This window comes from Saccopteryx bilineata, chromosome 8 (assembly GCF_036850765.1).
Source record: "Saccopteryx bilineata isolate mSacBil1 chromosome 8, mSacBil1_pri_phased_curated, whole genome shotgun sequence".
Lineage (NCBI taxonomy): Eukaryota > Metazoa > Chordata > Mammalia > Chiroptera > Emballonuridae > Saccopteryx > Saccopteryx bilineata.
Window position 1 is genome coordinate 10,131,003 of NC_089497.1, and position 15,501 is coordinate 10,146,503.

The 15,501-nt window shown below is 38.1% G+C and overlaps 1 protein-coding gene across 1 annotated transcript in view; it reads left to right on the forward strand.

Moving 5' to 3' along the window:
- SAMSN1 (SAM domain, SH3 domain and nuclear localization signals 1) overlaps nucleotides 1-15,501 on the forward strand; it is a 141,969-nt gene that overhangs the window by 19,432 nt on the left and 107,036 nt on the right. The window contains exons 3-5 of the mRNA XM_066241572.1: nucleotides 6,429-6,466; nucleotides 9,192-9,229; nucleotides 12,808-12,894. Coding sequence (XP_066097669.1) covers nucleotides 6,429-6,466; nucleotides 9,192-9,229; nucleotides 12,808-12,894 — 163 coding nt within the window. The remainder of the gene's footprint in view (nucleotides 1-6,428; nucleotides 6,467-9,191; nucleotides 9,230-12,807; nucleotides 12,895-15,501) is intronic.

Genomic DNA, 15,501 nt, shown 5'->3' on the forward strand with positions numbered 1-15,501 from the left:
CATTCTTTTTTTTTTTTTTCTTTTTGCCCATTAGAGCCATGATTGCTCATAGCTGTTCTTCTGCCACCAAGTCATATGTGAACATTCTCTGGTGGTCTTAATTAGTTTCCTCCCATAAATAGAGACGTACATTAAAGCAAAATGAAAGCAATAAAGATTAAGGTTAGCTGTGTCCCGTTGTCTTGGTTGTTCCCTAAACTTATGACACAATTACTCACTGACCCTAACGAAAGCCATGGTTATCTCTTTCATCACGTTGTAAAGAAAAAGCTGTAAAAGCCCAAAAGCCCGTTCCCATTCGAATCTTCTCTTGAAAGCTTTCGTCATTCCTACGGACTTTGGATCGAAACATTGTGTGGATAAGGACCACTGATTGTTTCTACTGGAAGAGAGTGTAAGGTATTTGTTCAACAACCTTTATTCTATAAATGTAGAGAGTGAGGTTCTGAGACGGTTCTTGGATTTTCCCCAGTTTTGTTGCAGACTCGGGAAAGCAAGCCAGTTTCTGGAGGGCCAGTTCGGTGTCGTTCCATTGTAAGGTTGGGATTTCATGTTTTTATCCATCCTATTTCCTATCGTGCTTCTTGCAAGTCTGTTTGGCTCATGTTCCATTTGAAGCTATGAGGATTCAGTAAGATAATGATATAAGTGGTAGGAAACATGACATTTAATAAAGATTAGTTGTCATTCCCCATTCTAAAGCCTGGTGTAATTGTAATTTAATAAATCACAACACACTTAAGGATATTTAAGAAAGTTCTCTATTTCAAGAAATCTGGAAGGAGCATTTTTGAAAAGGAAGAATCTTTTACAGTGCAAAAAGACATCCCCTAGGTAACTTGTTTCGTCATCCTGGATATTTATAGTGTTGTGAGAAGAGTGTGTTAGTTCAGGATTGATAGAAAACTCATCCTACTCATAGTCAAATGGCAAAGTTACATGCTGCTTACCAGCTCTGACCCTGATGGATTAGATACGGTATCTGTGCCTTCTCCAGGCGCTTACAAGCAATACAATCTGCCATGAGATGATGAGGTGTGTGGGGATGCCAAAAACCACCTGCTTCTCTTGCAGAAACCAGAATGCATTAGCTGTATAGGGCTGTTACTCTTTGACAGGAGCTGGGCAGGCTGGCCAGAAAGTCTACCCTTCCCATCGGGATGAGTCAATCAATGTTGCTTCTTCTTCTTTGCTGCATTCTCATGGGAGAGAGGACGGATGAAATCTGTTTTCCCTGAGAACCATAGCATCATTACTATAATATACGAGGGTCCTCCAATGTGCAGACTGTCATCTAAATTCAATGATTCTTGAAGTGCCCATTCTAATTAAATGGGATTTCATAAATTACTGGGCAGGCTTTGATGATGCTGATGGCATCCACAAAATGATTCACATTTTTAAAACACAGCGATGCACTGGTATACACTTGTCTTCAAATGATGCTAAGTTGTTAGTGCTCTGATCAGGCTGTGCTTTCTGAGTTGTTGGGTTAGCAACGGCGTACCATGTTACACTTGCTCTGCACGTTCGTAGCCACTCTGTCTTCTGGCCAAGAAGGCTCGCATGGGAGATCTCTGACCCAGAAGGCAGATTTTTTTTCTGCACCTGCGTTATCAAGTATAGAAGGAGTGTTCTGTACTAGTTAAGATCTCAGGCGTAAAAGCCCAATGTGACCACTTGCTAGTAATAAGACTTTAGGCAAGAATCTCGACGTTCTGTGCCACAGTGTGCTCATCGGAAAGTGAATGATGACTGTAATTATCAACCATATGGAATTGTTGTGAGGTTTAAATTATTTAGCACATGCAAAAGAACTTAGAACTGTATCTGATAATGCCAGGATGCTTTGTCATTGTTACCGTGCAAATGTGTTCAATCAAAAAATTAGAAAAGCTGTGCCCTGGCTGGTTGGTTCAGTGGTAGAGTGTTGGTCCAGCATGTGGATGTCCTGGGTTCGATTCCCTGTCAGGGCACACAAGAGAAGCGACCATCTGCTTCTCCACTCTCTCCTCCCTCTCCTTTCTCTTGTATTTCTCTATCTCTCTCTTCCCCTCCTGCAACCAAGGCTCACTGGAGCAAGTTGGCCTGGGTGCTGAAGATGGCTCCATGGCCTCCATCTCAGGTGCTAAAACGGCTCCAGTTGCAATGGAGTAACACGTCAAATGGGCAGAGCATCTTTCCCTAGTGGGCTTACTGGATGGACCCCAGTCGGAGCAAATGTGGGGGTCCGTCTCTCTGCCTCCTTGCTTCTCACTTAAGAAAAATACAAAAAAAATTTGAGAAAAACTGTAAGTTTTAAAGTCTTGTCATTTTTAGCAACTTGCTTTTATCAGTTGGGCTCAGACTAGCTATCTTTATTAATATTTCTCTTGCTGTGTGATCTGTTTGATAACTCAGGAGACTTATTCCCAGGCTTTTTCCTCCACACAACCAGGTGTAGGGGCAGGGTAGAACTCATGGGTGGTGGGACTCTTTTACAAGGGTGGTGTGACTCTTTTACAAGGGTGATGTTTCATTATCCAACTACATAAACTTCCTCCATGTTTTCAGTGCACAGCTGATGGGTGTGTGCATAACTTTTCATCTCTCTGGTGGCTTTCGTAATTAAGTAAAGTAGACACTGAAAACTGAGTCTATTAACTTTGAAGTGTGATAATCAATGTTCTTGCCAGATGTCCATTACAATTGTTTTTACAAAAGGACCTCAACTCCCATGTCTTTGTCGGATATCTGGGGCAGGGGAACCTAACTGAAGCCTAGGAATCTAAGAAACGTTGAGCACAGGCTCATTCAGCTTGGAGGCGGCATTCTTAGAACCAGTGGACTTTAATATTAGTAACGCCATTTTAGTTATGAAAGAAATATTTATTCTTGCAAATGAATAGAATTCAATATCAGAATTCTATGTACTATTAATGAATAAAAAGTAATCAAATGAGGCCCTGGCTGGTTGGCTCAGCGGTAGAGTGTCGGCCTGGCGTGCGGGGGACCTGGGTTCGATTCCCGGCCAGGGCACATAGGAGAAGCGCCCATTTGCTTCTCCACCCCCCCCTCCTTCTTCTCTGTCTCTCTCTTCCCCTCCCACAGCCAAGGCTCCATTGGAGCAAAGATGCCCAGGCGCTGGGGATGGCTCCTTGGCCTCTGCCCCAGGTGCTAGAGTGGCTCTGGTCACGGCAGAGCGACGCCTTGGAGGGGCAGAGCATCGCCCCCTGGTGGGCAGAGCGTAGCCCCTGGTGGGCGTGCCGGGTGGATCCCGGTCGGGCGCATGCGGGAGTCTGTCTGTCTCTCCCCGTTTCTAGCTTCAGAAAAATACAAAAAAAAGAAAGAAAAAAAGTAATCAAATGAAAAATACCATCTATTATTATCTTCAATGTATTTGGAATCACATAAGGATTTTATAAAGCTCATTTCATCTTCAGAGTTAAGAAAATAACGCAGACCAGAAGGATCCTAAGATCAGCAGTCATTGATGATAGATACTTGAGGGGAAAGGTTGCTTGTCATTCTTCTTTGCATGTGAACAGCGTCTTAATAGTAGATACTCAGCAAATCTTTGTTGAATGAACTGTGAGTGCATGAAAGAATGAATCATATAATTCTGAAGGAATAGATTAGAATGAATAAAATGACTAGCATTTAGTAAAGCACTCTACACGTGACCTTAGACAAGTCAGTTTACTAGTTGGGACCTTGGATTATTCATTTGCAACTCAAAGGTCAGATCCCATGGGTTCTACTGTCTTAAAAATTCACCATGGGATTTACAGCATAATTTCCTGCCAATCAATTTTCTCTGGCACAAAAATACCTTTCATGTTTCCATTAGCACGGCAACGACGTCTGACATGCTCACGTCATTTTTCCTTTTGACTTTGTGAATGGAAAGTAAGATTTAAAAACCAATAACACATTGAGGTGGTGAACACATCATACATTATATAGATGATGTATTAGGGAATTGTATATCTGAAACTGATATAAATTTTTTATTTTTTTATTTATTTTTTTCCTGAAGCTGGAAACGGAGAGAGACAGTCAGACAGACTCCCGCATGCGCCCGACTGGGGTCCACCCGGCACGCCCACCAGGGGCTATGCTCTGCCCACCAGGGGGCAATGCTCTGCCCCTTCCGGGTGTCGCTCTGCCGTGACCAGAGCCACTCTAGCGCCTAGGGCAGAGGCCAAGGAGCCATCCCCAGCGCCCGGGCCATCTTTGCTCCAATGGAGCCTTGGCTGCGGGAGGGGAAGAGAGAGACAGAGAGGAAGGAGGTGGGGGTGGAGAAGCAAATGGGCGCTTCTCCTATGTGCCCTGGCCGGGAATTGAACCCGAGTCCCCCGCACGCCAGGCTGACGCTCTACCGCTGAGCCAACCGGCCAGGGCCTGAAACTGATATAATTTTATTAACCAATGTCACTGCAATAAATTCAATAAAAATTTTAAATTAATTGATTAATTTAATAAAACCAATAATGCAGGAAACAGGTACATATTAGACTCAATCCCAAAAGAGAGTCAACTGCAACCACTGCATGAAAAGAGGCGGCATTTAGCATCCAACACTGCTCTCTTATTTAAATGTCATCTTCTTTCTTTGTTTCTAATTGCTTTTTAATTTGACCTTGTTTCGTGATTATGTGAAAATGCTTTGTTCCTAGAGCTTGCTCTTATCTACTTGAAAAGTAACGCAGGTTGGGCATACTCGTTAGTTTCTCTTGGCCCATTCATAATAATTTGCCTACATTTCATTTTTTATTTTGCTAATAATTGCCGGGGGTTAAAATTAAATTAAGTCACCAACTCCCTAGTGAATGAAAGGTAAGACTAATGATTAGTGCTTGATTTAGGAGATAATGAAACGAAGGCTAACAGGAGCAAGTTTTGCCTGGTATTTATGGCAAGTGTCAAGTTAATGGACTAGGCAGAATTATTTCATTGCCTATTTCAAATGGGAATCTTCTTTTTGGAGTTCAGAATAACACACACACACACATATACACACAGATGTGGTCCTAAAAAAAAGAAGCTATAGATAGTCTTTCTTTGACTTGCGCCCCGCCCTATAAACAAATAACCTAGGGTCTGACGTCTAAACGACCTCCTACTCTACTTATGGAAGCAGAAGTCAGAATTTAAAAGCAAGTACTTGAATTCTGGTACAAACAGTACTAAAAATTGCTTAACCAGTTCCGTAGTAATCTACAACTTGGAGCAACGCCCAAGGAGCAGACCTATATTATTCTAGTTAAGTCAATCTTGCCGTTTGAGTAACCCTTTCCCTCCACAGAGTCACACTTCAGACAAGCGTCTCATAGGCTTGCCTCCTCCTTCCCTCTTGCCGGAAGCAGGTGGTCCACAGGTATTTTAATTTTACAAAGCTGATTTCTCAAGTTCTGGAATTGATTGCTTCAGCCTATGGGGTTTTCAGTGATGCTCCTGAACTAGAGAATTCAAATTGTCCTTGAGAGTCAAACCTTGATGAAAAGCACTATTCAGGTGAGAGAATTGACCCTGTCCATTGTCATACAAAGGAAAAGTTGTCCTGAGTTTGACAAGGCTAATCCTGTAAAACATTAGAATAATAAAATCAATTTTCTTTTTTTCTGATTTTCATTCACCATTCCTCCCAGGTTTTACAGTATGTTTTTCTCCCTATGCAGAATTTTGGCCTCAATATTTTTTACAATAAAAATTCCTGCCATGCCAATAAACTTCTCCAGAACATGGTCTGTTGACTATCATATGGTGGATGTTCAAAAAGCACTTTGAACATCAAAAACAGAAGTGGTTTTTAAATGAAGGAGTAAATAAATGATAACTGGAGAATCTGAAACTTTTAAAGGTGCCAAGAAAGAGCGTAAGTTCCTTTAGAGATGGTGAGAGAGGCAACATATTCTTCCCCCCAAAATATAGGTTATTTTATGCAATGGTCAGTGCTCTGAATAAAAAGACCAGGAGAATCACTGGTGTATTTTAACACATCTGGGATATTGTGATATTCCATCTTCCTCAAAGGAAGGTACTTTATAATGTAATTAACTTATTTGATATGCATCTCTCCCCTTGGTTTTGATGGGTTGATGGGAGTTGGAAAGTTGTAATTATGAGGATTTAATTGCATAATTTTTTATTTAAAAGACTTGTTTTATTAACTGGCCAGGACTTAGAATAAAGCAAACCCCTAGTGAATGAAAGAAGCATTCTACAGTTCCCACCATTACCAAGAGAAAAGGAGAAAAAATAAAAACTTGAACCAAGATTCTATGATCTATTACTAGAACACAAGGCGAAACACTTGACATTTTACTAAGAGGAGGCGGCACAAAAAACTACATTTGGATTATATATCTGAAGATGAACTAAACTAGAATTCCTTTTCCGCTCTTTTGAGGTAGTATTGTTTTATTACTTTTTATTTTATTTTATAGGAAGTTTCTAATTTGGAGAATGCAACACCAAAAAGAAAGTAAGTACTAATTGCTTTGAAATATTTATGTTCTCTTCACTCTATAATGTTGAAAGGAATATTTTAGTGGTTTTTCTGTCAAAGTGGTTTTTTTTTTAATAGTCACGTATAAATCTAGGGATATTTTACCCTGTTCCCCTTTATCTGTTTACGCCGATGCATGAGAAACCTGTGTTGTGACATTTCCGTAGTCCAGGATGTAGAAGTTGTACGAGTTAAATTTTCTGAAAAAGAACCGTGTTTAAACGAGCCTCAGATTAAAGTAGGAGCCTACTTGGAAACGTGGGTTTTATCAGCGACCGATTAATCTTCTGAAGCGTTCTTCTCATCCAAATAAAAATGTGTTTGCAAAGAGATTTGGGTTATTTAGGTCAGCCCTGGCTTTCTGTGCCTGCAGATGGGGCTCTCAGGGGACGTGACCCACACATGTAACGAAGGTAACAAGATTTTAAATGGCCAGTCGGAAATCCGTAGGGGCAAAACGTTGGTTTATGGGGAAATTTCCAGCGTGGGTGCTGATGATATGAAAGAATGGCTTCCTCACCCTCGAGATCGGTCTGAGACCAAGTTGTTAATATGTTAAGTTCCCTTTGGATGCTGTCAGCCACCCCCTCTCTCCACCTTCCCCCCAAAGCCCTTGCTTCCTCGCCCCCCCACCCCAGCATTCTTTCCCCCCTTTCCTGCGCAAAGCTTTCTATACCCCAGTAAGGATAGAAAATGGATCCATAGTAAGTTGGTAACTGCGTGATTAACGACGTAGAGCACCTGCCAGGCAAAGGCAGTTGTATTTTCAGCCACAGTTAACTACTGAAACTACAGCGGCATTTCAAACCTGCGCTGGAGTAAAAGAAACTGCCCCACTCCCCACTCCAGGGCTCTTCTCAGTCTTAAAAATCACTCCAATTATGTAGCTGTTGATTCTGCCGACAGAGAAGGAACTCACTGATCCCCCATGAAAAGCTTAAACAAAACGCACAGGTGTTGGTTTATGGTCGATGTTTCTACAGATTGGAGAATGCCACACACGGAGAGGAGAGGCCGAGGAGAGTGGGTGAGAGGGGAAGTGCCTGGTGCTGACCCAATTAGGATTTTTCCAACATAAACCAAATCCATTACTGCTCCAGATCCCAACTAATTTCAGAAAATGAATTCTTTTGAGTTTCTCGTTTTTTTTAATGCTCACTACTCCTTTGAAGGGAATAGCATTTCCGGTTGTTAGGCACCCACCTCACTTTACAATGTTGCAAGTAGCTTTTGTGAGAACACTTGATATTGGCCGAGAAAGGTCCTAAACATTTTGCATTAAAAATTTCTTTTAATCCAAATAAAATGATTAAGAAAAGAAGAAACATTATTGATGCAGGGGGTTTGCTTGCAACCCTAAACTTAAACAGATTAAAAAAAAAAACTGAGCTTGGCTTTAACTTAGTGACTACTAAGATTATAAAAATAATAGAAACCTCTTAAGCTATAACAAAGTTAATTATAGGTACAGGAGATGTGAGTGTTCACCCAACACCTAAACTGATTAACAGAGTCAAGCCAGCATAGTCCTGCCTTCTGGTTTTCAGACCTTCTATTGTGGAAAACTTCAGCGTTACACAGAGGAGATCATTCCGAACTCACATCGCCAAGCTTGAATACATATCAACTTATAGTCAATCTTACTCCATCTCTACCCCTTTCATTCCCCACTCCCCCAGCCCACACTAGGTTTTTTAAAAGCAGATCCTAGACCTATATTCTTATGTTTCAATATATATCTTTAAAACACAAGAATTTTTTTAAAAAGTGACCACAGTACCACTAACTGCACTAGCACAAAATAAGAAAAATCGCTTCATATCACCAAAAATATAGTCAATGTTAAAATATCTCTGATAGCCTCAAGTAATTTTTCATAGTTAATTTGAATCAAAATCCAAACAAGTTATATACATTGTATTTGGTTCGTGTTTCTTAATTTGCATATCTCTTTTTCTGTTTATTGGAAACTGGATTGTTTGTTCTGAGGAACTTTTCGTGTTTTAAAATTGTGCTGATTGCATTCTTGTATTTTTTTTTAAAGTGTGTTCTTTTAATCTCCCCATTTCCTGTAAATTTTTAGTTAGATCTCAAGGCTTGATAAGATTCAAGTTTACATGTCTATATAAATAGGTCATCAGTGACTATGTACTTCCTGTTGCATTACACTGAAAGCCCTATATCTTGTCGTCTCTATTTTTATGACTGAAATTGCTTAGTGGGTTCAGATGGTATCAGATTGAATCATTCGGCTCAAAGTCACACATCAGCTTTTCAGTTAAAAGCTTTGATAGAAATTGGTGATTTTTTTTCTAGATCTACTGTGCAATAGTATTAAATTTGCATCAGTCTGTATTTATTGAACATAATTATTTGAAGAAGAGCTTTTCCTAACTGTTTGATTTCTTGAGATATATTCATGTAGAAATGGCCCATTTGGGGGGAGAGGGTGGTGTTTAATGAATGTTAGTTTCTTCATATAGCACAGAAATTTCCAAGCCGAGATTAAATTTGTATTAATTGTGCTTTGTCAATTTGGGTCAGAAATATACAGGACCATATGTAGACCTTAGTTAGAAATGGAATTTATTTCTCTTCTTAAAGATTTTGCACATGTGTCTATATGATTTAGTTTCTGCTTTATTAAAATACTACTATTTATTAACTATAGACTTAAATATTGTTTATTTTATTCTTCTAGGTCAATCCGGAGATCTGTATCTGAAAACAAAGGATTCGGTTAGTAATTTATAAGATTACTAATGCAGATGATACGGTCTGTTTCCATGGAAGTTCTTTTCGCATGTACTGCTGTAAGCAACAATAAGTGATTCATGAAAATTAAATTGAGTTTTGTCTTTGAATTTTATAGAAAAAAAATCTCTAAAAGGGGAATGTGATTCCATTCTTACTTTAAATGGCTAAGTAAATAAATCATTGATTTATTCAGAATAATTTTCTTTTATATTAAAAAATCATTCTCTTTGGTGGTTCCCAACCGTAGATTGGTTGATCATGGTCAAGATGACCTCTTAGATGTCTTTTCAGATTTTTAAATCTAGGAGTGAATTTAAAAAAAACTACTTAAATTATGAAAGACTCTTATAGAGCATTTCAAACATCAAAACTTTTCTTTTTTTAAACTATGTCTTGGTTTCAGGTGTACAGCTTAGTGATTAGATAATCATAAGTTTACATAGTGTTTCCCTTGATATTTCTAGTGCCCCAACTGACACCATACATAGTCGTCAAAGTATTACTGACTATATTTCCTATGCTTAACTCACTTCCAAGTGTCTGTATTGTCACTACCAATCTGTGCTTCCTACTTCCCCCACCTCTTTCCTCCGCGTCCCCCACCCCTCTCCCCTCTGGCAATGGCCAGTTTGCTCTCTGTATCTCTGTTTAAATTTTGCTTATTTCTTTAGATTCCACATGTAAGTGAAACCACATAGTATTTGTCTTTTTTTTTGACTGACTTATTACACTAAGTAAAATACTTTCTAGATCCACCCCATGCTATTGCATGTTAAGATTTTGCTCTGGCCGGTTGGCTCAGTGGTAGAGCGTCGGCCTGGCATACAGGAGTCCCGGGTTCGATTCCCAGCCAGGGCACACAGGAGAAGCGCCCGTCTGCTTCTCCACCCCTCCCCCTCTCCTTCCTCTCTATCTCTCTTCCACTCCCGCAGCCAAGGCTCCACTGGAGCAAAGTTTGCCCGGGCGCTGGGGATGGCTCTGTGGCCTCTGCCTCAGGCGCTAGAATGGCTCTGGTTGCAACAGAGCGACACCAGATGCGCAGAGCATCGCCCCCCGGTGGGCATGCCGGGTGGATCCCCGTTGGGTGTATGCGGGAGTGTCTGACTGCCTCCCCATTTCCAGCTTCAGAAAAATACAAAAAAAGAAAAAAGAAAAGAAAAAGAAAAAGAAAAAGAATTTGTTCATTGTTATGGCCGAGAAATATTCCCTTGTGTAAATGTACCACAGCTTTATTATCCACTCATCTATAGATGGACACTTGGGTTGGTTGTTATTGTAAATAATGCTGCAATAAACATAGGGATGTCTATATTCTTTCAAATTAGAATTTTGGATTTCTTTGGATAAATTCCTAGAAGTGGAATCACTGAGCTGTAAGGCAGGCCCATTATTATTGTTTTGAGGAAACTCTATACTGCTTTCCACAGTGGCTGCCCCAATCTGCATTCCCACCAACAAGGCACGAGGGTTCCTCTTTCTCTACACCCTCCCCAACACTTGTTTTTTGTAAATTTATTGATGGTAGTCATTCTGACAGGTGTGAGGTGATAACTTATTTCGGCTTAATTTGCATCTCTCTGAGGATTAGTGACGTTGAAGATTGTTTCATATATCTATTGGCCTTCCATATGTTATGTTTGGAGAAGTGTCTATTGACATCCTTTGCTCATTTTTAAATTACATTGTTTGGTTTTTGGAGTTGTATAGTATGAATTTTTTATAAATCTTGGATATTAACTCCTTGTCAGATATATCACTGGCACATATGTTCTCTAATTTAGTAGGTTATTTCCATGTTTTTGATGGTTCCCTTTTGCTGTGAAAAAACTTTTTTTTTAATGTAATCTTATCTATTTTTTCTTTTGTTTCCCTTGCTTGAAGAGACATATCAGAAAAAAATATTGCTTTAAGAAATGTCTAAGATTTTACTGCCTATGTTTTTATTTTCCCTAAGATAATTATGGTTTCAAGTCTTACCTTTAAGTCTCTAATCCATTTGAGTTTATTCTTGTATAAGGTATAAGGAGGAATACTTTCATTTTTTAGTACATATCTGTCCAATTTTCCCAGCCCCATTCATTAAATAGACTGTCTGAATCTCTTTGTATGTTTTTTGCCTTCTTTGTCAAATATTAATTGACCATATATAATGTATATGTGAGATTATTTCTGGACTCTGTATTCTGTTTCATTGATATATGTGTCTCTTTTAATGTCAGTACCATGCCATTTTGATTACTATGGCTCTGAAGTATAGTTTAAGTTTTTGTAATTACAGTACCCATAGTAGTAATAAAGGTAATTGATTTATATTTTAAATCTGAAGTAAATCTCTAATTATACTAATTACTTTTGAAAGCTAATGGATGTCTAACCTTCCTTTACAGAATATAAAGTGACAGTAATTATAAAACATTCATAGCAAAACATCTAAATTATTCAGTCAATAATTCATTATTTTATGCAGTTTGTCAAACTTGGGGATATCCTTTTTCCTTTCTTTCTTCCATACAGAGCTTAGGAGCCAGAGGTTCAAACTATGTCCCTTCTTTTAAAAACCGGTCTCCAGGATATTGATGAAAAGCTTATTTAGAGCAAGGTGATGATTAGCAATTGAGGCATCTTCCAAGGGTGTCTGCATGTAGTCAGGTCTGGTATTCTGCCAGTGGTTACATCGATAAGGGCTGGGTCCAAGCTCATTAGTGAAGGACCTGTGGGAAATTACTTGTTAAATATTTTAAGTACCAGCCCTGATTTGAACACCGTGTACTCCTAAAGAACTAAGGCAGCATTTTATTTTCCATCTAGGTCCATTCTCATAACATGCTATTCAGTCTGTGCACAAAATGGTGTAGATGTTTCCACCCTAACATAATTTTCGATGATCAGCTACTTTTTCTATAACCAAATAGAGTAAATAGTAACTTTAAAAATAGCACAGCACACTGAGTTTGTTTCCCTTTGATTGCATTATTTAAAATTTACTTATCAGTGTTATGATATATGCAAAATGATTAGTCTTTGCTTAAGTAGATTGGAAGTGAAACCAAATTCTTCATTTCTGTGCAGTTCTGTTCCTCACGACATGTCCAGGGCCTGCGTTGGGTGTTGGGAAGACAAGACAGAAGAGCCAACCCTGGTTCTTCCATTCAAGGGTCTTGAATCTGTCACAGCTCCATGTTTTTTCAACGCAATCATATTGTTAAAAACAATAAGGAATGTGGAGGTGGAGGGTGAGGGTACTTAAACTTTTTGCATAAAAATAAATGTTTATTGACTCAATAAAAATACTCTAAAGAATAAGGTAGTTGTAAGCTATCAAAATTTCTTCCAGTAGCATCACTCTGCCATATATACTTGGGTGCTTATGTAGTTTATGCAAATAAATGGGAGCCCAGAGGACACCTGGGGGTGTTCACCAGGGACTAGAACTCCCTGGAATGAACTACAGACCTCCCGTGTCATATCACCAAGTTACCACAATGTGCTGAACTTGCTTTGATTTGAAATTTCTTACGCTTATTGTGAATTCTGCTAACCAATCTTCTACTTTGCTGTAGAAAGGAAAACAGTCAATGACACAACCTGGCAAGAATCCAGCAAGCTTGAGACTGATTCCCACATCAGAAGGCTCTGTCAGCTAAAAGGTAATTGCTAAATTTAGTTCCGCTGACTTTGCATTTTCCCGAAGTAGTTTAAAGGGCAGGTAAGAAAATTTACATCTTTCTCCACTAAAATGAGCAGGGTATTGTGGTCTACTTAAAAAGAAAGCCAAATAGATAGAATTGTATATTATTAATAGGGTGTATACGTGTATGTGTAGATACACAGACATGCAGAAAGGAAGTGGAATCTAATTCAGTTACCTGTTGAGACAAAGACTCAAGTGCAAATAATATTTGAAAGTCTTTAATGCCTAAAATAATTTAAAAATGTGTTAAAGAGAAAAAAGCTCTAAAAATAACATGTATATTAAAGTTGTTGTAGTTCAATTTTCTTTAAACATTTAAGAGAAATAACATTGATCACCAATGCAAAATTACATACCATTTTATACTTTTAAATTTTCCCAAAGCAAATTAGCAAGCAGATGTAAAATATTCGTTCATAACAAACAACTTTAAAATTAAAATTACTTAACAAATGACTTTAAAATTAAAATTACTTAAGAGTTCACAAAGATGCACAACAAAATAAGAAATTGATTTAATTAGTAGTTTCTCTTCAATTTTACTCAAACAGGAAATATTTGTTTATATCAGTTATTGAATATTTAAGAGTTTCTGATTTTTAATCAAGAAAGGTATTTTAGTATCTTGCGACAAAGGGAATTATGGTATATATTTATATCTGTTCATATTTTGCCTTCTGTTTGGTTGTTTTTTGTTGGGCTTTTTTTTGGCAGACCTCTTCGCTTTACAGAGTATTTATTAAAATAATCCTTTTCCCTTGGAATAAATTTATTTTATCTTAGATTATATAATATTTTGATGAATAGTTTTAACTGAATTTTAAAATAGTTATAATTTTCACTATTATAACAATAAATAATGAAACAACTTGAGAATTGTTTCAGATACTTTTTTTTATTACAATATGAGAAATGTTCTAATAAGGTCATGTTTTAATTTGGCTCTCCCTTCTCCTCATGTGTGTCAGCTGTCTTCACTCACACCCTCAGTGAGTGAGTCAGACATCCGTCCGTCCATTCCTTTAATAAACATACCAGTTTTAGATTATTGTATATTGATCTATGGATAAAGGATGTATCATTTATTATAGATTATTTTTAGTTATAAGTTTGGTGACAAATCTCTTCGAGGACTCTAATTACTAAAACTGCTTTTCTGTGGACTATGTTTAAAAAGTTATACATAATAAGCAAGTAATTCTATTATAAGTAGTCTGATGAAATGGTGTAAAATCTTGAACCTCAGGTGCGGCGTTTAGGATCCGGAGCCTCTGTTTTATCAAAGAAGGAAGAAAGTCTTTACAGAATCCTTGTCAGCTCTGGTGTTTCTCAGATTCTTGAGTGACCCTGTGTTTGCTCTGTGTGTGTGTGTGTGTGTGTGCGCGCGCGCGCGCGCATAGCTAACATTTCGGCAGTAACAGCTGAGTCACAGACAATTCCTAAGGATTAATGCTATGCTAGGAACAGTCGATGGCTCGAGACCCAAGCCCTGTTGCCACTGTAAATTATAGGGAGACAATTAGCCAGGGAGGGGAGGCCACAAGCAGTGGACTGGAATTTTATGGGTATAATAGCTTTATTTGGAAAGCTCAGAGTATTTCTAAGCAATTAGTGCCCTACATATCAACCCACAATATTTCTTTCTCATTTTAAACAGTTTTTTTTTTTAGCTGTTAATTGCATAATTCCTTAAGAGTGGTTTTCTATGCCTGCAGATAGGCAGTCTAAGAAGTTCAGTGAGATGAAGGGCGGAAGGGGCATTATTGCTGTCATCCACCCCCCTATTTAGGGGAATGAATGGAAGGAGAGACATATACTCCTAAGGAATCCGCTGCCATCTCTGAGACCAAAACAAAAACAAAAACAAAAAACAAAACAAAATGTTTCTTTCAATTTCAAATTCAAAATGGTATTTCCCCATGACGCCTATTATACTAACAACACTGAGGTCCTAAAGAATACTGGAGCCTGATGAAAGACATTTCCACAGGCTATGCTTAGACAAGGATTCGCGCCTAGGTCTTTTAATTAATGGAGAAATTCACGGAGTTTGGCAACATGACTGGGTTTTATCAGATAAGACAAAATTCATCAAACAGGTTGAGTGCCAGACCCGTAACATATGTAGTTTATGTAGTCCATTTCCTTCTAAACATTTTTAATCTCAAATTATATCTTTGCTATTAAAAAAGACAACATCTGTCAGATAAATGTAAGGTAAATCGTGTGTTTTGGAATGTATAACTGGAAAATTGGCATCATTTAAGATTTAAGGGAAATTAATCTGTAATCCATATTCATCGTATTTTCAGCATATAAGCAGGAAAAATACGCATAATATTCATCTTAGTAGATTGAAATCAATTTAAAAATATTGACATTTATTTTGGCCTTCATTTTATGGAAAATAAAGCCTGAACACAACAGTCTTTGAGCCTGTAAATTGGAATATACCTAAGATCAAGTTATGATTTAAGTAAACATAGCTTTAAAAACAGGGTTTTCATATTTTATAACAGAAAATACAAGGAATAGAAACAAAGCAAAATTTTTAAAAAAAAAA